The 26,743-nt window shown below is 36.2% G+C and overlaps 1 protein-coding gene across 1 annotated transcript in view; it reads left to right on the forward strand.

Moving 5' to 3' along the window:
• Nucleotides 1-19,519, forward strand: part of TRPC1 (transient receptor potential cation channel subfamily C member 1) — a 64,387-nt gene extending 44,868 nt beyond the window's left edge. The window contains 4 exon segments of the mRNA XM_032631300.1: nt 7,186-7,361; nt 15,858-16,059; nt 16,349-16,543; nt 17,582-19,519. Of these exon segments, the coding sequence (XP_032487191.1) occupies nt 7,186-7,361; nt 15,858-16,059; nt 16,349-16,543; nt 17,582-17,809 (801 nt within the window). The 3' untranslated portion in view covers nt 17,810-19,519.
• Nucleotides 19,520-26,743: the final 7,224 nt, after the last annotated feature.

The raw sequence follows: 26,743 nt of genomic DNA on the forward strand, positions 1-26,743 counted from the left end.
CATATTTTAAGGTATAATTTGCCATACAGTAAAATGTACCCATCTTAACTGTATAGTTTGATGAGTTTTGCAAATATATAAACTTGTCTCGAGTGTGACTGGTTCTCATGGTCGCAGGCTCCCTGCTCCAAGTCATTATATAAAGTCTGCATCCAGCAGGAAGAAGGGGAAAGGCAGAGAGCATGAGCCAGCTGTCTTTCTTTTTTTTAACAAGAGGACAATTATTTTTCCTCGAGGCCTACAAAATACTTCCACTTATAACTCATTGGCCAGAATTGGGTCACATGGCTGTTTGTATCTCTGAGGAGATGAGTACTTTTAATTGAGCATATTTCCCCCCAAGAAACCAAGGTCTGGTTACTCAGAAAGAGGATGAAAAATAGATATTTAATAAGAATCTGTAGAGTCCTATCTTCAGGCTTTTACTTAAAAGATTTCTCCAATAAAGTTATTTGTTTTCCAGTGTAATCTTATTGACATGAAAGATTTGTATAACATATTGGTAACAAAGAACTCTAGAATAATTTTGTGCAGATTTATAATACATTTTCTTCCGTTTTGTTAATCAGAAGCAAGGAACTCAATTAAAAGAGTGATCCAATTATGAATATAAAGCGAAAAGAAATGCAAAAGGAAAATTGACAATAAGTTAACTACTTTAGCTAAAGTGCAGCTTTTTTTCTTTACATAACATGCTATGTCAGATAATGTTTTTATGTGATTACTGCAGTTGTTTGTTAAATTTATCTCTATTTACTAACATTTTTTTCCTTCCAAATCTTTGTAGATTTAGAAGCTGACAGGCTTTTATTTTAGCTGGTTATATAACCTGCAGTAGGAGTCCAGATCTCTCCCTTAGTTAGAATGACTATAATTTATCATACAAATAGAGACACTTTAGAGAATGAAAAGGATATTATTCATTACTAAGTTGGGACAACAGCTGTGAACTGGGACTCTACCAGGCAAAGCAAGGTCATGGAATTATCCTGTAGTGGAATACATAAAATGATCCTGATTCAGCAGTGATTGAATCCTTTATTCTATTACTTGAAATTTGTATGATTGTATTTGTTAAATTTCTGACATGTTGTAGGTAGACTTTGGAAGATGGCCTTCTACAATCGGGCCTTACTTTCTAGCCATTGCTCACTATACTCATCTCCTTATCTCTTCATGAAATACTTCTCCATCTGGGCCAAGACCAGTCACTAATCTCACACAGGTCCTGTGCTTTCCCACTTCCTTGTCATTTTTATGTTATTACCCTGTTTAGAATGTCCCAGACCCGGGGTCCCCAACCCCCAGGCCACGGACCGGTATCAGTCCAAGGCCTGTTATGAACCAGACTGCCCAGCAGGAGGTGAGCGGCAGGCAAGCAAGTGAAGCTTCATCTGCCGCTCCCCATTGCTCCCCATCAATCGCATTACCACCTGCACCATCCCCCACCCCGCCCACCCCGTATGTGGAAAAATTATCTTCCACGAAAACAGGCCCTGGTGCCAAAAAGGTTGGGGACCGCAGTCACAGACTATCCTCTGCTTGTTGAAACTTTACTTATTCATTCAATAAACATTTATTGAGTGCCTGATAGGTACTGGACACTGGGAATATACTAAAGTGAGTATACTGCAGTCTCCTTTTAAAGAATGCATAGTTCACCAAGGATGACAAGCCAATGACAACATTTGGAATGGTAGATGCTGTAATAGAGAGCCCAGAAGAAGGGTACTCACTTCAGTTGAAGGCATCAGAGGAGACTTCCCAGAAGAGATGACACTGAAATTAAGCCTTAAAAGATGAGTTGAAAGGAGGTTGGCTGTAGGGCATTCCAGGGAGAGGGGACATGCACCAGCTTTAGTGTCCCCACCACTAGAAAATCTATTTCTACACTCGTACTCCCATGAGAATGAATTTCTCCATATGATGGAGTTAATGTCTGTTTGTTGAATTGAGTTGAAAAACTTGTTAGATGGGGTTGAGTAAATACAAGCACTGATTGGTCTGAGAAAACAAAAAAATCTGATGGAGAAATAGGGCTACATCCTAGCTGTTGCTGTACCTGCTTGTTCCCAATAATAACAGCAACTAACATTTATTGAACATTTCATGTGGGCCAGGCACTCTGTTATATGTTTTCCATTTATTTAGCCCTCATCACAACCCTTGTTATTTTTCATTTTCATTTTACAAATGGAGGGTTTAAGGCTTAGGGAGAGAAATAGTTCACAGAACTATTACGTGGCAGAGTCAAGAGCTGAACCTGCCTCGGTCTGACTCCAGAGACCAGCCTGCTCTTTGAAGTTAGCTCTCCCGCTTTTTTGAATTCAGGATTCCAGCTAATCTACCTCAGCAGATGTAAGAGACATGATTGGATATAAATCAGTAATGTTACATACTTCAACAACCAAAAAAAAAAAAAAAGGCACAATCTATAAATAATCGTGAATAATGGTAATATTAATAACAGTGAACATTTGAGTCCTTAACTGTGTGTCAGTTACTATTCTAAGATCTTTATTTACATTTATGACCTCATTCAATCCTCACAACCATTCGAAGAGGCGGACTCTTTTATTTACATTTTACATAGGAAGAAACTTAGGTGTAGAGACATTAAGTAACTTGTACAAGGTCACACGGCTGATGAGTAGTAGAACTGGGATTCCAACCCAGTTTGCCTCAAGAGCTAATGGTCTTAACCACTGTGCTGAATTGCTTCTCAGAGTTTCCTTGAGTAATATGAGTCCCTCATTAACTTTTACTGTACAATACTTCTGTTGGCAGCCTTTCATAATTTATAGATTTTTAAAATTCTTCATTTATCCATGTGTGTCAAATGACTTATGCAGCCTTTAATACTGGTAGTTGGGTGATTAGACAAGAAGGAAAAGGCAGGATCACACAGCTTGGTTCAGAATCTTGCTCCATAACTTACTGTTACCTCTTCTCTTTGAGTCTCAGTTTCTGTATCTGTTGTGAGGATTGAATGGGTCAGTGTATATCACATGCATAGCAGAGTACCTGACGCATCATGGACTTTACATAAACGTTTAGATCCATTCCTCCATTCCCTTAGAGTAGTGGAGGTAACTGTGACCGACCTGAAAAATAATACAAGAAAACTTGGAAAGTGAATGTAGTATGTGACACACGAGTGCATCCTTTATTCCTAGTGAATTGTTTGTTTTTATTGGATAATTATCAGACTTGGTTTAGTGGCCTGTATAACATAAATGGCATATTATTGTTGTTTGTAAAGTATTGTTCTTTGTGAGTAAAGAGTGATTTCAGGTGTTTTGCATTTTCGGGTATACTGGGGATGGATATTTTTTCTTGAAAGGAGTATGGAATGTCAGAGCTAGAGGGAAACTTAGAAGTCGTATAGTCTAGGGGTTCAAAAACTGGAGAAGCTGCAAGGATGGTGTGGGGAACACATTTAACCTACATTCTCCAGTCCTGCCCTCAGAGATGCTGATTAAATAGTTTGGGGTGAAGTCTGACAAATTTTTAATAGCATGTAGATGAGCAAGTCTGATGCAGCATGTGGCCATTTCTTTTATAGGTCAGGAAAGTAAGGCCCAGCTCACATAGTGTTAGAAAAAAGACGGTGCAAAATGTTAATTAACAATTACATCTTTTAAAATACATTTATTCGTGTATTAATTCAACAAGCCCTGCTGTGTACGCAAAATGCGCGAGAACTAAATATTTAATTGTACCCAGCCCCAAATTTCTAATGGGAGAGCTAAGGTAAAAACCGCAAAGTGATGTTTTAGAAAAGCCCTTGCAGGGAGTCATAAGCAAGAATTCAATTCCACCTTTGCCATCTATTAGTTCTTTCACCCTGAGCAATTCACTAAATCTTTCTGAGTTTCAGTTTGTCACTTGGAGAAATGGAGATAATGCTAGCCTTCCCCACCTTGCAGGATAAATAAAAATATGTGATACCTCTTGTTAAATGGTAAAGAGTTAGATAAAAGACATATAAAAAGTAGTTATGTATTCAGTATTTTATTTATTTATTTTTGGCTGTGTTGGGTCTTCGTTTCCGTGCGAGGGCTGTCTCTAGTTGCAGCAAGCGGAGGCCACTCTTCATCGCAGTGCGCGGGCCTCTCACTATCGCGGCCTCTCTTGTTGCGGAGCACAGGCTCCAGACGCGCAGGCTCAGTAGTTGTGGCTCACAGGCCTAGTTGCTCCACTACATGTGAGATCTTCCCAGACCAGGGCTCGAACCCGTGTCCCCTGCATTGGCAGGCAGATTCTCAACCACTGCGCCACCAGGGAAGCCCCTGTATTCAGTACTTTAATTAATATGCCAGGCTCTGGAGCTTGCTGACATTGTGCCTGCCCTTAAAGACTGCTAGAAGAGACAAACATAAATAAAGTATAAAGTGAAGAATACTATTTTAGAGATTACGTACAAAGGACTTGGGAGCATGACTGAGGGGGTGCTTGGAGAGAGGAAGTTTGAGTTGTCTGAGTTCTTTGTACAATTTTGTGTATTTAACCCCTTATCAGACACATCATTTACAAATATCTTCTCCAATTTGGTAGGCTGCCTTCTCATTTGTTGATGGTTTCCTTTGCTGTGCAAGAGCTTTTAAGTTTGAGTAGGTCTCATTTGTTTATTTTTGCTTTTGCTTCCCTTGCCTGAGGAGACATATCAAAAAATGTATTGCTAAGACCAATGTCAAAGAGGCATACTGGCTTAGATTTTCTTCTAGGAGTTTTACGATTTCAGGTTTTTGTATATGGTGTGAGAAGTAGTCCAGTTTGATTCTCTTGACACATATAAAAATAAGTAAACATGTAAGAAAGCGTGATTGTTATTTTTACAAATAAAAGAACCTTATAATCTTTCTCAGACTAAAATTAATTTACTGCTTTTAATGTTTGCATTTCACATGAATGTTTCATTAGTGTGCTCTTCAAGCTAATGTTCACCTCAGCGATATCCACTGTAGCTAATTTTGGTTCTTCCATGTTATACAAGAACTAATATCATGTTTTTAAAAAACAAGTCATGAAGTTTGTAGTGTTCTCATTAAATATTGCTCATCTTGATATTGAAATTAAATTACTCTTATCTTTAAAACAGTAATATTAAGGGCTTCCCTGGTGGCGCAGTGATTGAGAGTCCGCCTGCCGATGCAGGGGACACGGGTTCGTGCCCCGGTTCGGGAAGATCCCACATGCCGCAGAGCGGCTGGGCCCATGAGCTATGGCCGCTGAGCCTGCGCATCCGGAGCCTGTGCTCCACAATGGGAGAGGCCACAACAGTGAGAGGCCCGCGTACCGCAAAAAAAAACAAAAACAAAAACAAAAAAACCCCAGTAATATTAAATTAAGGCTTTCACTTTTGGACTGAGTTTTTGAAATTAAAATTATAACAGCATACATGGTCACTCTTGGAAAACTTTATTTACCTTTAAGCTCACAGTGTCTAAATTTTCTTCAAATCCAATCTTTTCTGTACTTATCTAAAGCAGTTATTGTACTCTCACTGTCATACATTATTAGGTTCTCTACTAACACGATATGGCTTTATTCTAAGCAGTCACAATCTGAATAAGTGATTTCTTTCCAAAGTGACCTAATAAAGCTATCATTGATTAAGAGAGAAATGTATTTCTTCTCTTTCTCACACATTTTGAGCTTTCTGATTCTAAAAGTTTTCTGTTGCTTCCATCAGAATTTGGCAAGGGGGCTAAGTGAGGGAAGCATAAGATTTTGAAAAGAGTCACATGCTAATCAAGTGCATAAAAGTCAGGCATAGTGGACCTCCCCACTCCAAGTCGCCTGGAATACTGGCTTGTGCTGTGCCTAAAAATTTTACCACACCTCTTCGACTTAATTAGCTGGCTCACTATAGTGGGCTGGAGGGGCTTGGCCACTTGCCTGCTGCTACTATTTTGTGTCGTCGGTGATTGGCATGCGTTATTTTGACAGGCTCGAGGGAGTTCGGAATTTTATTTGAAGTTGGATTTCACTAATTATATAAATTTGGCCTGGTTACATTTGAGGAGGGATTATTTCTAAACACTTAATTTTTGTATCTTAAAAGTAATAAATGCATATAGCAAAGAAGATTCAAACCACACCCCTAGTCCTACCTCCCATAGACAAGCACTGTTAATGGTTTCTTGTGTAAACTTCCAGAAATTTCCTGTGCATATCAAACCTTATCTATATGAAAATATATATCTAACCTATCCTTTAAAAAATAGCTGTTTAATACTGTTGTGTACTCTGCTTTTTTGACTTAATGTTTTGTTGGCATCTTTCTATGCCAGCACATAGCACTTCATTCTTTTTAACAACAACATTTAGGATGTTCTAATTTCTTTTTCTACAGCGCTACAATGAAAATCCTTGTATGTAATGCATCTTTGTGTACTTCCTGTTGGCTAAATTCCTAGGGATAGAATTTTGGGATCAAAGCGTAATGTTAAATTATTCTCCAAATTTGTATGCCAATTTAAATAACAAGAATTTATGAAAAGTACCTATTCCCCAGAATTTGAAAGAGTATTAAATGAGAAGGAAATTAGGCTTGAATAAAGCTCCCAGATGCATTACACATGTCTAAATTATGGTAGATACTCACATAAGTATTAGACCCTCTCATTTGACTTAACACGTATAATTTTTTCTTATAATAGACCCCAAATGAAAGAGAATTGATCACCTTGGCAAAAGAGATTAGGACAGTCCTAGAGGGGGAAATGCTGTTCTTCAGGAAGTGGTTTAAATTGGTTGCAAAAATCAAATGAAATACTTTATGTCCTAATGGTTTTATATTTGTAAACTTTGAGAAGCTATAAATATAAGCATTTACTTCCCTTTAGGTTTTAGCAAAGAATTTTCCTTTCATCCCTTGCAAATTAGGCCTTTTCTTAAATCTCTAGGTCTCTTCCTCTACCTTCATAGCAAAAGTATCCTCTGCAGACTTGGTCCAGATTCAAGGAATGTACCATCCAACACTCACAGTGCTGGCATGATCAGAATGGCTTTCTGTTTGACAACTGGATTTTTGGTGTTTTAAAAGTGATGAAATATCTCAAACAGGTGGAAAAAAAGGAGTAGCCTTGTGGATCATATGTTTTCTTGCCTGGTCATTTAGTTTTTCATATTTTGTTTTCCTGATGATTTTAATGAATGCCTATGTAATATATTCCACAGATTTCAATGGGACAGATGTTACAAGATTTTGGAAAATTTCTTGGAATGTTTCTTCTTGTTTTGTTTTCTTTCACAATTGGACTGACACAACTGTATGATAAAGACTATACTCCAAAAGAACAGAAGGACTGTGTAGGCATCTTCTGTGAACAGCAAAGCAATGATACCTTCCATTCGTGAGTGTCTTTTAAATTTTTAGTAAATGTATGTCTGTCTTTCTGTTGTGTTATATGTGAATTCATACCTACAGAACTAGGACTTCAAATTTTCTTTAAGAAATGCATTTTGAATAAGAAATACTTATTTTTCATGAATCATTTATAGTCACCTTTACACATAGAATCTTAAATAATTAGTGGCCTGAGTTATTACATTGTCTCCTCAACTACAGTCTATCTTAACAGAGGAACTCTTGCATTTTGTGCACTCTTAGCATTTTGGGCAGGACAGTCCTTTGTGGGTCCTATATATGTATTGTGAGATGTTCCACGGCTCTGCCCTTCAAGTATTAATTGTCAGTGGCAATTCTCAGTCATTGTTACAACCAAAGCACTCTCAGATTTCAACACTTCTTAGGAGGTCATTAGGGTTGAGATTGTTAAAGCTTCAAGAACATTTTTTTTCTCTAATTTATTGTATCGGAAGGAATTGAACAACCAGTTGTGAGGCAGACAAAATACCTCCCCACATTCTTAGATAAAATAACGGAGAAGAGGTGTAGAATTACACGTTTGTTGTATTCCTATTATGTACCAACTATTCTTTAGTTTATTTAAGGAATAAGATTAAATGAGTAATAAATATTCATCTAACACCTTCAGTATGCCAGACCCTGTTCTAAGTGCTAAGTAAATGAAGTATCAGTGAACAACACTACCCTCATGGAGTTTATTATTCTGTTGAGGTGATACAGGCAATAAAAATAAAATATATAGCATATTGCACAGTACTGATATAGTATATATCAGTGTTACACAGGCCCTTGCCTGTAGCCCAAATAAAGCTTGGGCCAGGGAGGATTTTTGTGTGAGAGGGTGTAGCTTTAGTTAGGTAGGAGGTTAAGGAAGGCCTCACAAAAGATGACATCCAAGTAAAGATATAAAGCTGGTGAAGGATCAAGCCATGAAAAGGTATCTGGAGGAGGAGCGTTGGCAGATAGGGGAATGGCAAATGCAAATGCCTTGAGATGGGAGTGTGGTTGGTATGTTCAAGAAAAAGCCAGGAGGTCAGCGTGGATTGTATGTAGTGAATCAGAGCGAGAGCTGTAGTAGATTAGGTCAGGAAAGTAATGGGGAATAAAGCGGATCAAGATGGTGGAGTAAGAGAACTTGGAGCTCACCTCCCCCCACAAGCACATCAAAAATACATCTACATGTGGAATAATTCTCACTGAAAGCTAGCTGGAAAGAGGCAGAAGGACTCCTGTACAACAAAGGCTTTAAGAAACGTATACATGTAATCGGGTAGGATGAGAAGAAAGTGATTGGTCAGGACCTGTGCCCCGGGAAGGGATTCAAAGGAAAAGGGAGATTACACAGGTGGATACTCGCCCTGGGGAGTTAGTGGGTCAAGCCACAGACTGGATGTTCCAGTCTGGTTTCTACGCATAGGAGACAAGCCCCCTTAACTGGCTGGAGAAACCCTGGGAGAGATAGAAAGGCTGGAACAGCCTGGATGCCACTAATGAGGGGTGCAGGTGCTGGCTTGCCCCCTGCTAGGGCAGAGAGAGGTCTGCCCTAGTGGCTGTCAGGTTTCCTGTGACCACCTTGCTGCTCTCCCCAGCCCAAACTGAGAGAATACCCCAGCTCCACTCATTCCACATCACAGGATGGCACTGGATCTAGGGCATCCAGGACTTGGGAGAAGACTCGTCCTTGTGACATAGAGGCAACCAGTCCTGGAGCGTAGCCCAGGTGGTGTGGCAGCTGCCATTGTTGGAGCTTACTCCAGTGGCACCCCAGAAGCAGCCCAGAGTTTTGACAGCAGCACAGCTGCTGGGTTTCCTGTGGCCACCTTGCTATGTGCCCAAGCCCAGACTGAGTGGATGCTCTGGACCCACTCACTTCACACCATAGCACAGTGCTAGATCTGGGGTGGCCAATACCAGGGAAAAGACACGACCATGGGCTGCATCTGAGTGGAGCCACGGACACCTACACAGGTAGTGCGTTAGACCTCTATAAGTGCATGAACCCCACTTGCTTCAGCACCCCCCTCCTTTGGGGCAAAGATCCTGGTGTGGGGAGAAGGAAAAACACACTTGAAAAGGAACAGAGCCAGCTCTAGCCTGACCCTCAGGGCTTTTACTCCAGCAGCTTGGGAGCAGATCCCACAGGGCAGTGATGGCCAGTGAGCAAAGAGAACATCGCACCTCACACCCTGCGTGGGCTGTAGCTCTTCCATCTCTAGCCACACCTCCTACCAAGGTCATAGCTGCCAGCATACCCTGAGGAAACACTGGTGTCCACATCAAATCCAGCCATCCCACCAAAGGCATTGGGTACACACATAAGAACACCCCTTCAAGACCACAATAGGTAACTGATTCACCTAAATTCATAGAGGCAAAGAAAGTTAAGTAAAATGAAAAGACAGAGGAACTACTCTCAATTGAAAAAGTAAGAGAAAAACCTTGAAAAAATAAATAATGAAACAGAAATAAACAATTTACCAGGTAAAGAATTCACGTCATTGGTAATAAAAATGCTAACTAAATTAGTTTAGATCAAGAGAATTGATCTAAACAAAGATCATTTTAACAAGGAACTAGAAAATATAAAAAAGACCCAAACAAAAATAGGCAATTCAATATCTGAAATAAAAAACACTCTGAATAACAGCCTAAGTGACACAGAAGAACACATAAGTGATCTGGAAGATAGAATAATGGAAATCACCCAATCAGAACAGCAGAAAGAAAGACAAATGAAAATAAACAAAAAAACAAAAGGAGTCCACTAGATCTCTAGGATAACATTAAACATACCAACATTCACATAATAGGGGTTCCAGAAGGAGAAGAGAGAGAAGGGGATCAAAAATGTATTTTAAGAAATTATGGCTGAAACTTTCCCAAATCTGAAGAAGGAAACAGATATCCAGGTACAGGAAGCACAGAGGATCCAAAACAAGATGAAACCAAACAGACCCACATCAAGACATACCATAAACAACATGGCAAAAGTTAAAGATAAAGAGAGAATTCTAAAGGCATGAAGAGAAAATCAGTCATATTCAAGGGAATCCCCATAAGACTATCAGCTGATTTCCTCTGCAGAAACTTTGTGGGCCAAAAGGGAGAGGCTTGATATATTCAAAGTGCTGAGAGGAAAAAACCTACAACCTAGGATACTCTACCCAGCAAGATTATCATTTAGAATAGAAGGAGAAATAAAGAACTTATCAGACAATCAAAAACTAAAAGAATTCATCAATAGTAAACCTAAAAAATGTTGAAGGGTCTTATCTAAATGGAAAAGAAGCAAGAATCTATAGGAAAGGGAAAATCCCACTAGGAAAGGCAGTTACATAGTAAGGATTGAAGATTACTTAAAAAGCCAGTACCTAGATGAAAAGAAAAAAACATACACACAAAAGCAACTATAAATGCAGTAAACAGTTGAGAGATAAGCATGAAAATATAAAATATGACATTAGAAACACAATGTGGGTGAGGGGGGTAAAAATGCAGATCTTTTAAAATGTGTTTGAACTTAAATGACTATCAGTTTAAAACAAGTAGATATAATTATGGGACAGCATATATGAGCCCTATGGTAAACACAAATCAAAAACCTATGATAGGGCTTCCCTGGTGACACCGTGGTTGAGAGTCTGCCTGCCGATGCAGGGGACACGGGTTCGTGCCCTGGTCTGGGAAGATCCCACGTGCCACGGAGTGGCTAGGCCCCTGAGCCATGGCCACTGAGCCTGTGCATCCGGAGCCTGTGCCCCACAATGGGAGAGGCCACAACAGTGAGAGGCCTGCGTACTGAAAAAAAAAAAAAAAACCTATGATAGATATGCAAAAACCAAAAAGAAAGGAACTCAAGCATACTACTAAAGGAAATCATCAAACCACAACAAGAGAAACAAAAAGAAGAAATGAACAGAAGAGAACTACAAAAACAACTGGAAAACAAGGAATAAAATGGTAATAACTGCATACCTATCAATAACTACGTTAAATGTCAATGGACTAAATGCTCCAATCAAAAGACATAGGGTGGCTGATTCCATGAAAACACAAGACCCTTCAATATGCTGCCTGCAAGAGACTCACTTCAGGGCTAAAGAAACAAAGAAAAAGTGAGGGATAGAAAAGGATACTTCATGCAGATGAAAATGACAAAGAAGCAGGGATAGCAGTACTCATATCAGACAAAATAGACTTTAAAACAAAGTCTGTAACAAAAGACAAAGATGAGCACTGTATAATGATAAAGGGATACACAAAAGAGGATGTTACACTCATTAACATATATGCACCCAATACAGGAGCACCTAAATATATAAAGCAAATACTAACAGACATAAAGGGAGAAATTGATAGTAATACAATAGTAGTAGGGGACTTTAACCTCTCAGTGACATCAATGGATAGATCATCCAAACAAAATCAGTAAGAAAACAGTGTTCCTAAATGACACCATAGACCAGTTGAACTTAATTGGTATTTACAGGACATTCCATCCCAGAACAGCAGAATACACATTCTTTTCATGTGTATATGGAACGTTCTCCAGGATGGATCATGTACTAGGCCACAAAACAAGCCTTAATAAATTTAAGAGAATAGAAATTATATGAAGCATTTTTTTCTGACTGCAGTGATATGAAACTAGAAATCAACTATAGAAAGGAAAATGGGAAAAGAACAAACACGTGGAGACTAAATAACATGCTACTAAAAAACCAATGGGTCAATGATAAAATCAAAGAGGAAATCAGAAAATAGCTCGAGACAAATGAAAATGGAAACACAACTTTCCAAAATTTGAGGGATGCAGCAGAAGCAGTTCTAAGAGGGAAATTTATAGCAATACTGGCCTTCCTCAAGAAATAAGAAAAATTTCAAACAAATATCTTAACCTACCAGCTAAAAGAATTAGAAAAAGAGCAAGCAAAGCCCCAAGTCAGCAGAAGGAAGGAAGGAAGGAAATAATAAAGATCAGAGTGGAAATAAATAAAATAGAGATAAAAAACAGAAAAGATCAATGAAACCAAGAACTGGTTTTTTGAAAAGATTAACAAAATTGATAAACCTTTAGCCAGGCTTACCAAGAAGAAAAAGCCAGCCTTTACCCAAATAAACAAAATAAGAAATGAAAGTGGAGAAATAACAAACCAACACCACAGAGATACAAAAAAATCATAAGAGAATACTATGAACAGTTATATGCCAAAAAATTGGACAACCAAAAAGAAATGAACAAATTTCTAGAAACATACGGCCTGCCAAGACTGAATCAAGAAGAAACAGTCAATTTGAACATACTGATCACTAGAAGTGAAATTGGATTTGTAAAAAAAAAAACCCAGCAAACAAAAGTCCAAAATGGGATGGCTTCACAGGGGAATTCTACCAAACATATAAAGAATTAATACCTATCCTTCTCAAAGTATTCCAAAGAATTAAAGAGGATGGAACACTCCCAAATTCATTCTATGAGGCCACCATTATCCTGATACCAAAACCAGACAAAGACAGTGCAAAGCAAATTACAGGCTAATATTTTTGGTAAATATAGATGCAAAAATCCTCAATAAAATATTTGCAAACTGAATCTAAAAATGTGTAAAAAGGATCATACACTATGATTGAGTCGGATTTACTCCAGGGTCACAAGGATGGTTCAATATATGCAAATCAATCAATGTGATACACAACATTAACAAAAGGTAGGATAAAAATCACATGGTCATCTCAATAGTTGCAGAAAAAGTGTTTGACAAAATTCAACATCCATTCATGATAAAAACTCATCAAAGCGGGAATAGAGGGAACATATCTCAATGTGATAAAGGCCATTTGACAAACCCATAGTCAACATCACACTCAATGATGAAAAGCTGAAAGCTTTCCCATTAAATTCAGGAACAAGACAAGGATGGCCACTCTCACCACTTCTATTTAACAAAGTATTGGAAGTCCTAGCCACAGTGATCAAACAAGAAAAAGAAATAAGACATATCCAAATTGGAAGGGAAGGTGTAAAACTCACTATTTGCAGATGACATATTTTATATAGAAAATCCCAACGTCTCCACCCAAAGAACTATTAGAACTAATAAGGGAATTCAACAAGGTTGCAGGATACAAGGTTAACATACAGAAATCTGTGCATGTTAATTAGTTTCTATACACTAATAATGAAATATCAGAAAGAGAAAGTAAAAAACCAAAGTCAATCCCATTTAAAATCACACCTAGCCATAAACTTAACCAAGGAGGTGAAAGACAGTACTCTGAAAATTATGAAACATTGATGTAGGAAATTGAAGATGATACAAATGGAAAGTTACCCCGTGTTCTTGGATTGGAAGAATTACCATTGTTAAAATGGCCAAACTACCCAAAGCAATCTACAGATTTAATGCAGTCCCTATCAAAATACCCATAACATCTTTCACAGAGCTAGAACAAATAATCCTAATATTCATATGGAGCCAGAAAAGACCCTGAATTGCCAAAGCAATCTTGAGAAAAATGAACAAAGCTGGAGGTGTAAGCCTCCCAGACTTCAGACTATACTACAAAGCTACAGAAATCAAAACAGCATGATACTGGCACAAAAACAGATCAGTGGGACAGAATAGAGAGCCCAGAAATAAACCCATGCACCTTTGGTCAATTAATCAATGACAAACAAGGCAAGAATATACAGTGGATAAAAGACACTCTCTTCAACAAGTGGTGCTAGAAACACTGGACAGCTACACATAAAATAATGAGATTAGAATATTCCCTCAGACCATATACACAAATAAACTCAAAGTGGTTAAAAGACCTAAATGTAAGACACGACACAGTAAAACTCCTAGAAGAGAACATAGAACACTCTTTGACATACATCATAGCAATATTTTTTTGTATCAGTCTCCTAAGGCAAAAGAAATAAAAGCAAAAATAAGCAAATGGACCTAACTAAAGTTAAAAGCTTTTGCACAACAAAGGAAACCATTGACAAAACGGAAAGACAACCTACAAAATGGGAGAAAATATTTACAAATCATGTGACTGACAGAGGGTTAATATCCAAAATATGTAAACAGCTGATACAACTCAATATTGAAAAGCAAATAACACAATCAGAAAATAGGCAGAAGACCTGAATAGACATATTTCCAAAGAAGACATACAGATGACTAACAGGCACATGAAAAGGTGCCTAACATCACTAATTATTAGAGAAATGCAAATCAAAGCAAAAATGAGATATCATCTCACACCAGTCAGGATGGCCATCATCAAAAACTCTACAAATTACAAATGTCGGAGAAGATGTGGAGAAAAAAGAAACCTCATACATTGTTGGTGGGAATGTAAATTGGTGCAGCCACTGTGGAAAACAGTATGGAGGTTCCTTAAAAAACTAAAAATAGAACTACTGTATGATCCAGCAATTCCACTCCTTGTTATATAGCCAGAAAAAAATGAAAGCACTAATTTGAAAAGATACGTGCACCCCAATGTTCATAGCAGGACTATTTACAGTAACCAAGATATGGAAGCAACCCAAGGGCCCGTCGACAGATGAATGAATGAAGAAGGTGGTATATATATATTCCATCTTTTTAATCCATATAAATACACACACAATTTAATATTCAACCATAAAAAAGAATGAAATTTTGCCATTTGCAACAATGTGCATGGATCTAGATAATATTATACGTAGTGAAATAAGTCAGACAGAGAAAGACAAATACTGTATAATGTTACTTCTGTGTGGAATCTAAACAATAATACAAATGAATGTATATGCAGAAGAGAAACAGACTCACAGATATAGAAAAACAAACTTGTGGTTACCAAAGGGGAGAGGGAAGCAGGGATGGACAAATTATGGGTATGAGATTAACAGATACAAACCACTATGTATAAAATAGATAAGCAACAAGGATATATTGTATAGCACAGGGAATTATAGCCATTATCCTGTAATAATTTATAATGGGGTATGATCTGCAAAAATACTGAATCACTATGCTGTACACCTAAAACTAACATAATATTGTAAATCAACTATACTTCAATTGAAAGAAAGAAATAAAGGAAGGGAAAAAAAGAAAGAAAGGTAATGGGATCATGTAGGACCTTGTTGGCCCTTGTATGCACTTTGGGCTGTTGAGCTTGAGAGCCATTTGAAGTTTTTGAGCGAAGAAGTGGCAAAATCTAACTAAGTATTACAGGATCGTAGGCTGCTCTGTTGAGAAAAGACAGAGAAGTAGTAAGAGATTAAACAGGAATAATTTATCTTCCTTTTGAGTTTGTTTCTTTGTTTAAAGTAAGACATATCTGTGATGTTGGGTCCAACCTCAGTTATTGTATAAAATATTACTCCTGGGCTATCTATGTATTCTTTAGGTAATGTTGATATAAATGAATTCTTTATTTTTGCTAATTAACTTAAAATTCCTTTTAAACAGAAATGTAATTGTCTTCACAGGTTCATCGGCACTTGCTTTGCTTTGTTCTGGTATATTTTCTCCTTAGCACATGTGGCAATCTTTGTCACAAGATTTAGCTACGGAGAAGAATTACAGTCCTTCGTCGGAGCTGTTATTGTTGGGACATACAATGTTGTGGTTGTGATTGTGCTTACTAAGCTGCTGGTGGCAATGCTTCATAAAAGTTTTCAGTTGATAGCAGTAAGTGTTCATTCTTTTAAAAATTTTATATTCTCTTCAGACCATACCAAATGTATGTAGTAGATAAGGCAAAGATTTAAAAGAATTAAGAATGTGTCATTTAAAAATTAAATATAGATTTTTTTTTAATGTAAGTAATGTATATTAACTGCAAGTCTTGAACCAAATTTTTACCTACAAGGTCTGGAAACATTTGAACAATCTTAAACAATCTCTTCATACCAGGTCTACTGTGTGTGTGTGCATGCCTATTCATATCCTGTGTTGGTTTTTCACTTGCCTCTTATAGAATCATGAAGACAAAGAATGGAAGTTTGCTCGAGCAAAGTTGTGGCTTAGCTACTTTGATGACAAATGTACATTACCCCCACCTTTCAACATCATTCCTTCGCCAAAGACTATCTGCTATATGATTAGTAGCCTCAGTAAATGGATTTGCTCTCATACATCGAAAGGCAAGGTTAAACGGCAGAACAGCTTAAAGGTAAGAAGTTAGATGGTTGAACTGCAACATGATAATTTTAATAATTACTAATCTCAGATGTTCCTAAAGCATAAATATGCTGTGTTTTTTGTACAGGGCATTCTCTGTACTAATTTGTTGTGGTTATAAAGCAATTAGCAAAACAGCTTAAAAAAAACAAGGGCTAAGACTTCTTTTTTTCACTCCTGTATCCCTAATGCATAGCATAGTATCTAACATAAAGTAAGGATTCAATAAATATTTATTGAAAATGAGAGAGAGAGCTGTGATTTTTTTCATGAATTCTCATCTCACAGTTTTAAAACAAGGAAAATATTCAGAATACCTAGGCTGTCAGCATAAGAGTGACTCTTAGAGTCAATGCATATTTTTCTGGTTCTTCTTGAAAGTTGTTCAATACATTAATAATTCAATACATGTTGCTATAAGCCAGGAATTGGCAAACTTTTTCTGTAAATGACCGGATAATAAATATTTTAGACTTTGTGGGCTGTGAAAAAATTGTAGGTTTTATGTGGGTAGTAATATAACAAGAGAGAAAACAAATTTCCACAAAATTTTTATTGATGAAATTAAACATATAAGAATAATTGAGTAACACTTTTTTTTTATAATACAGCTCTATTAATGAATAGAATTCCATTTTGGGGGGAAATAACATTTTGTTTATTTGGAGTTCAAAATTAGTAGTCCCCATCATCAAATTGATTACAAAATGTTCATCTGTAAAAGCCATTCTTAGATCATAGGCCATCAGAAACAGGAAGTGGGTCATATTTGGCCTGTGGGTCATAGTTTGCTAATCCCTACTATAAACTAAAGATCTTAAATCAAGGTAAGTGTACAGGTAAATGAATAAAACAAATATGCATGGCATGTTTCAAATGTGTTGAACATTATTTTGTAACATGTAGTGGCAAAAATATAGTCTAATAAAGCATTACAAGATATGTGTTTGTATCTGTAAATTTTTTTAAAAATCCACCTCATTTAAATATTTTTATGCACATTGTTAGTATCATAGTTTTTGTTTTGAAGGAATGGAGAAATTTGAAGCAAAAGAGAGATGAAAACTACCAAAAAGTGATGTGCTGTTTAGTGCATCGTTACTTGACTTCCATGAGACAAAAGATGCAAAGTACAGATCAGGCAACTGTGGAAAATCTAAATGAACTGCGCCAAGATCTGTCAAAATTCCGAAATGAAATAAGGGATTTACTTGGCTTTCGGACTTCTAAATATGCTATGTTTTATCCAAGAAATTAGCGATTTTCTAAATCACGTAGAGTATAATTTTCAATAATAAATCTGAAAGACTGCATTTGTATAACTTGCAATTAAATTAGTAAGATATATATTGAAATAAAGAATTATGTAAAAGCCATTCTTTAAAATATTTATAGCATAAATATATGTTATGTAAAATATGTATATACGATTAGTTTTTTTAAAACCCTCTGTTCGTGGCTTTTTGCAGTAATGAAACAGATTAAGTAGATAGATTTTGTTAGCATGCTGCTTAGTTTTCTTATTTAAACGGTGCTTAAATTTTTTTTCCCTTTCTGCTTAAGAAGGACAGCATTAGAATTGTAGTGACTATTGCCAGAAGGTTTTGTAAAAATGAAGATCAGCAAATGTGGACTGATCTCCTTCCATAGGGTACACTTGAGATATAGAAGTCTTGTTTTTTAAAATCTTTGTTTTAGGAGTTTACATATATAGTTCAGTATTTATTGTTTAGGAGTATAGGTTTATCTAAAACAGTAGTCTATTTTTTCTTTTTTCTTTTGTTATAATCTTAAGCAACAAAGATAAAGCCCTAATGAATGTTTGAATCTATTTGTGTCTATAAATTTAAATTCACCTCAATGTTTGTTACTGTAATATATTTACTTTTACATGGTTGTAATCACTTTATATTTTTCATTTTGCTTTTTTCACTTAATAGTATTTTATATATACATTTCCATGTATTGATAGAGTCCACGTATTTAAATTTTTATAGAATTATATAGTTTTTGAAAAATATAGTTAGTAGACTTTTCATTTTGTAGCTATAGAGTATTTGATTATGTTTATAAGTTTGCACAGCTACTTCTCTAAGGTTAGGGATTTATTGGCTTTTAATTTTTTATTATCATAAAAGTGATATAATTTTTTTTCAAGCTGGAGTGAATGTTCCTAGTTATAAAGCTAACCCAAAATAAGGATTTAGAAGGTATTTCTTTGTCATGTATGGTCACAGCCTGTTTTGTTTGTGTAAACATTGGAAGACCCTTTAATGCAAGGATTTGTTTTACTTTTGGACTAAGGTTCTTGATCTTATATCCAAAAGTATTTTCCACAGGATTTAACATAGTTCTAGAAACGGGACTTCATGCTTCTTTGTGGCTCATTCTTGATGCTTAGGGTGAAAAGCATTGACTTTTTAAATTGGAGAATAAAGTATATATTTAAATTTTTTTCCTGTGCTCATGTAAGGGATATAGTTAACATTTCTGTCATAGGCTATTCCTTATTTATTCATGCAACATTTCCAGTTAAGAGGTTATTATGTATATAATTACCTTCTTAACTGAATGTCAGATGGTCTTAAGGCCACAGGGTGCAGGTAGCCCTTGGTCTATAAGTACCACCGATCCAGGGATCAATGTTGAAATATGTTAGTGTTGTGTTTCATCTTGCTTTTTACTTTTTATTTTTTAATTTCCAAATTGTAAGTGTTCCCTTTTATGGGCAAATTCTTATAAAAATGTTTATCGTAAAGTTATATATTTTGTCTATGATGGGATTAAGCACTTCCCAATTGGGATTTTACATCAGGGTTTTTAGTCATTCTAAAAAATATCTAATTATTAAATCAAAATATTTATAGAGTGCCTACTGTATGCATGAGTTACTTACGAAGTATATTTTGAATGACAGCATATTGTAAGAAAAAAGGTAAATAAAACTTGACATTAGATTATAAATTGACAGTTTGTTCATTGTTTTATTGTATACTTTTATACTTTTAATTGAGATATAATTCACATATCATAAAATTTAAAGTATACAGTTCACTGTTGTTTTTTTAAATTATAGCAACAAAGGTCTAAAATGCAAAACATCAACATCAGACCCCTTTGTACCTCTTCCTGCCTCTGGTGGCAATGATAGTTGACTCTTTTAGCTATTTCTTTTTATATTTGTAAATACCATATTTTGAAATAATATGACTATACAAAGACCTGTATGTGAGTGTTTATAGCAGCTTTATTCATGATCCCAAACTGAAAACAGCCAAATGCCCGTGAACTGGTGAATGGGTAAGTAAATCCTACATCCATACAATGGAAATCTACTCAGTGATAAAAAGGAATCGTATCAGTCAGAGTTCAGTCAGAGAAGCAGAACTACTAGGATATTGGCAGGCACATATGTTTGTGTGTACAGTGATTTGTTTACAGGGATTTGACATTACACAATTGTTGGAGTTGGTTAAGCAGTCTCTGAGGCTGTTGTTTTTGCATCTAATACTGGAGCTTGAAGTTCACCAGGTTGGCTGTTGGAAGAGGAAAATAGGTGTCAGGGGGAAGAAATGGGGATAAGCTGGAACCCATGAGGACGGTCTCAGACCCTTGTCACTTGTCACTGTCTCCAACCTTGATGGTGTGGGAATCCTGTGGGAGAAGTTACCCTTTGCCACGTTGCTAAACACACTTGGTCCAGAATTAAAGAAACTGAAGGACAAGCCAAGGAAAGGTGGAATGATTAGAGTCCTGGCTGCCGACCTTCACCAGCAGGTTGAGCCAGCAGATAAGTTTCAACATGTGTAAACTATGAAAGTGCCTGCAAAAAAACGCCAAATGGCTGCTGCTCCATTTCTCCCCACCAAATTTCACACTGAAATGTTTCTTGTGCCCACCCTACCTAGAAGCATACATGGGAGAGAATTCTGGGAAACATAATTCAGCCTATCCAAGTTGACACAGGAACAAACTAGTGAAATATATGCAGTAACACAGATGAATCTTAAAAGTAGTATGCCAAGTTAGGACACTCATCACAAAAGGCTACACACTGTGTGATTCCATTAATATGACATCCTAGAAAAGACAAAACTATAGAAACCAAAATCAGATCATTGGTTACCAGGATCTGGTGGGAAGAGAAGATTGATTGCACAACTCATCAAACTATACATTTAAAAGGGTGAATTTTAATGTATGGAAATTATGCTTCAGTAAACCTGACAAAACTACATAATGGTACAACATACTAAAATAAAGAACTAAGAAGAAGGCTAGAGTAGCAATTCTCATATCAGACAAAATAGACTTTAAAATAAAGACTATTAAAAGAGACAAAGAAGGACACTTCATAATGATCAAAGGATCGATCCAAGAAGAAGATATAACAATTGTAAACATTTATGCACCCAACATAGGAGAACCTCAATACTTAAGGCAAATGCTAACAGCCATAAAGGGGAAATCGACAGTAATGCAATCATAGTAGGGGACTTTAACACCCCACTTTCACCAATGGACAGATCATCCAAAATGAAAATAAATAAGGAAACACAAGCTTTAAATAACACATTAAACAAGATGGACTTAATTGATATTTATAGGACATTCCATCCAAAAATAACAATACACTTTCTTCTCAAGTGTTCACGGAACATTCTCCAGGATAGGTCATATCTTGGGTTACACAACAAGTCTTGGTAAATTTAAGAAAATTGAAATCGTATCAAGTATCTTTTCTGACCACAATGCTGTGAGACTAGATTTCAATTACAGGAAAAAAAACTGTAAGAAATACAAACACATGGAGGCTAAACAATACGCTACTAAATAACCAAGAGATCACTGAAGAAATCAAAGAGGAAATCAAAAAATACCTAGAAACAAATGACAATGAAAACACAATGACCCAAAACCTACGGGATGCAGCAAAAGCAGTTCTAAGAGGGAAGTTTATAGCAATACAATCCTACCTCAAGAAACATCTCAAATAAACAACCTAATCTTACACATAAAGCAATTAGAAGAACAAAAAACCCCCAAAGTTAGCAGAAGGAAAGAAATCATAAAGATCAGATCAGAAATAAATGAAAAAGAAATGAAGGAAACGATAGCTAAGATCAATAAAACTAAAAGCTGGTTCTTTGAGAAGATAAACAAAACTGATAAACCACTAGCCAGACTCATCAAGAAAAGAAGGGAGAAGACCCAAATCAACAGAATTAGAAATGAAAAAGAAGTAACAACTGACACTGCAGAAATGCAAAGGATCATGAGAGATTACTACAAGCAACTCTATGCCAATAAAACGGACAACCTGGAAGAAATGGACAAATTCTTGGAAAAGCACAACCTTCCGAGACTGAACCAGGAAGAAACACAAAATATAAACAAACCAATCACAAGCACTGAAATTGAAACTGTGATAAAAAGCTTCCAACAAACAAAAGCCCAGGACCAGATGGCTTCACAGGCGAATTCTATCCAACATTTAGAGAAGAGCTAACACCTATCCTTCTCAAACTCTTCCAAAATATAGCAGAGGGAGGAACACTCCCAAATTCATTCTACGAGGCCGCCATCACCCTGATACCAAAACCAGACAAAGATGTCACACAAAAAGAAAACTACAGGCCAATATCACTGATGAACATAGATGCAAAAATCCTCAACAAAATACTAGCAAATAGACTCCAACAGCACATTAAAAGGATCATACACCATGATCAAGTGGGATTTATTCCAGGAATGCAAGGATTCTTTAATATATGCAAATCAATCAATGTGATACACCATATTAACCAACTGAAGGATAAAAACCATACGGTCGTCTCAATAGATGCAGAGAAAGCTGTCGTCAAAGTTCAACACCCATTTATGATAAAACCCCTCCAGAAAGCAGGCATAGAGGGAACTCACCTCAACATAATAAAGACCATAGCTGACAAACCCACAGCCAACATCATTCTCAATGGTGAAAAACTGAAACCATTTCCTCTAAAATCAAGAACAAGACAAGGTTGCCCACTCTCACCACTATTATTCGACATAGTTTTGGAAGTTTTAGCCACAGCAGTCAGAGAGGAAAAAGAAATAAAAGGAATCCAAATCAGAGAAGAAGAAGTAAAACTGTCACTGTTTGCAGGAGACATGATACTATACATAGAGAATCCTAAAGATGCTACCAGAAAACTACTAGAGCTAATCAATGAATTAGGTAAAGTAGCAGGATACAAAATTAATACACAGAAATCTCTTGCATTCCTATACACTAATGATGAAAAATCTGAAAGAGATAATAAGGAAGCACTCCCATTTACTATTGCTACAAAAAGAATAAAATACCTAGGAATAAACTTACCTTAGCAGACAAAAGACCTGTATGCAGAAAACTATAAGACACTGATGAAAGAAATTAAAGATGATACAAACAGACGGGAAGATAATACCATGTTCTTGGATTGGAAGAATCAACATTGTGAAAATGACCATACTACCCAAAGCAATCTACAGATTCAATGCAATCCCTATCAAACTACCAATGGCATTTTTCACAGAACTAGAACAAAAAATTTCACAATGTGTATAGAAACACAAAAGACACAGCCAAAGCAATCTACAGATTCAATGCAATCCCTATCAAACTGCCAATGGCATTTTTCACAGAACTAGAACAAAAAATTTCACAATTTGTATGGAAACACAAAAGACCCCGAATAGCCAAAGCAATCTTGAGAATGAAAAACGGAGCTGGAGGAATCAGGCTCCCTGACTTCAGACTATACTACAAAGCTACAGTAATCAAGACAGTATGGTACTGGCACAAAAACAGAAATATAGAGCAATGGAACAGGATAGAAAGCCCAGAGATAAACCCACGCACATGTGGTCACCTTATCTTTGATAAAGGAGGCAAGAATATACAATGGAGAAAAGACAGCCTTTTCAATAAGTGGTGCTGGGAAAACTGGACTGCTACATGTAAAAGAATGAAATTAGAATACTTCCTGACACCAGACACAAAAATAAACTCAAAATGGATTAAAGACCTAAATGTAAGGCCAGACACTCTGAAACTCTTAGAGGAAAACATAGGAAGAACAGTCTTTGACATAAATCACAGCAAGATCTGTTTTGATCCACCTCCTAGAGTAATGGAACTAAAAACAAAAATAAACAAATGGGACCTAATGAAACTTAAAAGCTTTTGCACAGCAAAGGAAACCATAAACAAGATGAAAAAACAACCCTCAGAATGGGAGAAAACATTTGCAAATGAATCAACGGACAATGGATTAATCTCCATAATTTACAAGCAGCTCATGAAGCTCAATATCAGAAAAAAACAACCCAATCTAAAAGTCGGCAGAAGACCTAAATAGACATTTCTCCAAAGAAGATGTACAGATTGCCAACAAACACATGAAAGAATGCTCAACATCACTAATCATTAGAGAAATGCAAAGCAAAACTACAATGAGCTATCACCTCACACCAGTCAGAATGGCCATCATCAAAAAATCTAGAAACAATAAATGCTGGAGAGGGTGTGGAGAAAAGGGAACCCTCTTGCATTGTTGGTGGGAATGTAAACTGATACAGCCACTATGGAGAACAGTATGGAGCTTCCTTTAAAAACTAAAAATAGAACTACCATATGACCCAGCAATCCCACAATGTTCATTGCAGCTCTATTTACAAAAGCCAGGACATAGAAGCAACCTAAGTGTCCATCGACAGATGAATGGGTAAAGAAGATGTGGCACATATATACAGTGGAATATTACTCAGCCATAAAAAGAAATGAAATTGAGTTATTTGTGGTGGATGGACCTAGAGTCTGTCATACAGAGTGAAGTAAGTCAGAAAGAGAAAAACAAATGCCATATGCTAACATATATATATATATATATATATAGGATTGAAAGAAAGAAAAAGGTTCTGATGAACCTAGGGGCAGGACAGGAATAAAGATGGAGACATAGAGAATGGACTTGAGGACACAGGGAGGGGGAAGGGTAAGCTGGGGGAAGTGAGAGAGTAGCATTGACATATATACACTACCAAATGTAAAATAGATAGCTGCTGAGAAGCAGCTGCATCGCATGGGGAGATCAGCTCTGTGCTTTGTGACCACCTAGAGGGGTGGGATAGGGAGGGTGGGAGGGAGACACAAGAGGGAGGGGATATGGGGTTATATGTATATGTATAGCTTATTCACTTTGTTATACAGTAGAAAGTAACACACCAATGTAAAGCAATTATACTGCAATAAAGAAGTTTAAAAAAAAAGATGTGGTATATATATACCACGTGTGTGTATATATACATATATCTGTATATATATATATACATATATATTGGAATATTACTCAGCCATAAAAAAGAATGAAATACCACCATTTGCAGCATCATGGATGGACCTAGAGAATGTTATTCTTAATGAAATAAGTCAGAGAAAGACAAACACTATATCACTTATATGTGGAATCTAGGAAAAAATATCTATATACAAAACTCATAGACATAGAAAACAAACTTATGGTTGCCAAAGGGGAGATGGATGAGGGAGGGACAAATTAGGAATATGGGATTAACAGATAAAGACTACTATGCATAAAATAAGCAACAAGGATTTACTGTATAGCACAGGGAATTATATTCAATATCTCTTAATAATCTGTAATGGAAAATAATTAAAAAATACTGAATCACTATGTTGTACACCTGAGGCTAACACAATATTGTAAATCAACAATACCTCAATGAAAAGAAAGAAAGAACGAAGAAAATAACAGTTGAATTTTATGATTTATTAACGCTCCAGAAGAAAACAGTGCTTGAATATGCAAGTCAGTAGCCCATTAGTAACATAACACAGTCACGTGAAATATGGTAGTAAATGCCAGGGTGAAGAATTTTGTATTTTTCAAAATTTATGTTAGCAATTCTAGATTCTTTGCTATTTCATATAAATTTTGGAATCTGCCCATCAATTTCTACCAAAAAAACCTTGGGGTGATTTTGATTGGAATTGCATTGATATTGAAATTTTTCTTTTCCTCGGAAAATACATTTATAAAATAACAAATAGGCCGAGGTTATAGACTGTAGGGAATCTAATTATTCAAAATTACACTAAGAAAATATTAATAGTACGAAGGGCAATGGCTGCTGTGGATTTCACATTTGTAAGTAAATTTGTTAGCTTTCTGGCATCACTGCCCTGTGGGTAAATATGTTGTGTTTCTTGAAGAGATATTTAGAAGAATTGCCAGTGACAGTGTTTCTCTTCATTTGGTCATTTCACACTACTTTTTTCTTTTCCTACTCCCCCTGCCTCCAGTTTGAAATGCGTGCTTCAAATATAGAACTCAAAAGTAGGAAAAATTTTATGTGTTAGTTACATGGTTTAAAATAATCATATTTAAGAGACATGGTTTCTGATGTAAATTAAATTACAGTAGTACAAGAGGCAAAGCAGCATGGTTGGGTAGGAGGTAAATGTATGTTTCAAAAAAGAACTGTTTCAGCCAGATAATGACAGGTTTCTTCATTCTGCTACCAGCAATCTAGACGTTTCTCTCTGTCTGTCTCCATTAGTAAGACTATTTGATCAATCCCTTCAGTTTTAGATAAAATTATTCTAAGATAGTAAAACTATCAGGTGCCATTTGAAAAGGGTTTTGAGGAAGAAAATGTACTAGCCACCTCATTAACTCATTCAGAAATTAATTTGGGAGATGATTCAACTCCATATTTTAAAACTCATTTCCCCCATTTTATATTTCAGTAGAAATAGCAAGCACATTGCTTATTTTAACACAGAGGGTTTTTTCTTTTTTTTTAAGGTACAAAACTAAACAAAGCATAGGAAGGGGCAGTTCTTTTATTCTCTGTATCCTCAGCTTAAGTATGTTGTTGATATTAAATGACACAAATTTGTTAAATGAAAATTTAGCCATTATCTATTTGTGTAAATATCCTGGAAATGATATCCAGTCAGATACCCTTCTAACAATTACAATCTCTAAGTCTTATTCCATCAAATTGGATTGGAAGAAAACTTACATCACCTACTTCAGCTTTCTTATTTCATAGGAAAGAAAACTGACATATTAAGTAATTTGTCCAGGTTGTACAATGACTGACTTGGGATCTTGAGCTCCATTTATTATTTGTGTTGGGA

The sequence above is a fragment of the Phocoena sinus genome, chromosome 4 (genome assembly GCF_008692025.1).
Source record: "Phocoena sinus isolate mPhoSin1 chromosome 4, mPhoSin1.pri, whole genome shotgun sequence".
Classification (NCBI taxonomy): domain Eukaryota; kingdom Metazoa; phylum Chordata; class Mammalia; order Artiodactyla; family Phocoenidae; genus Phocoena; species Phocoena sinus.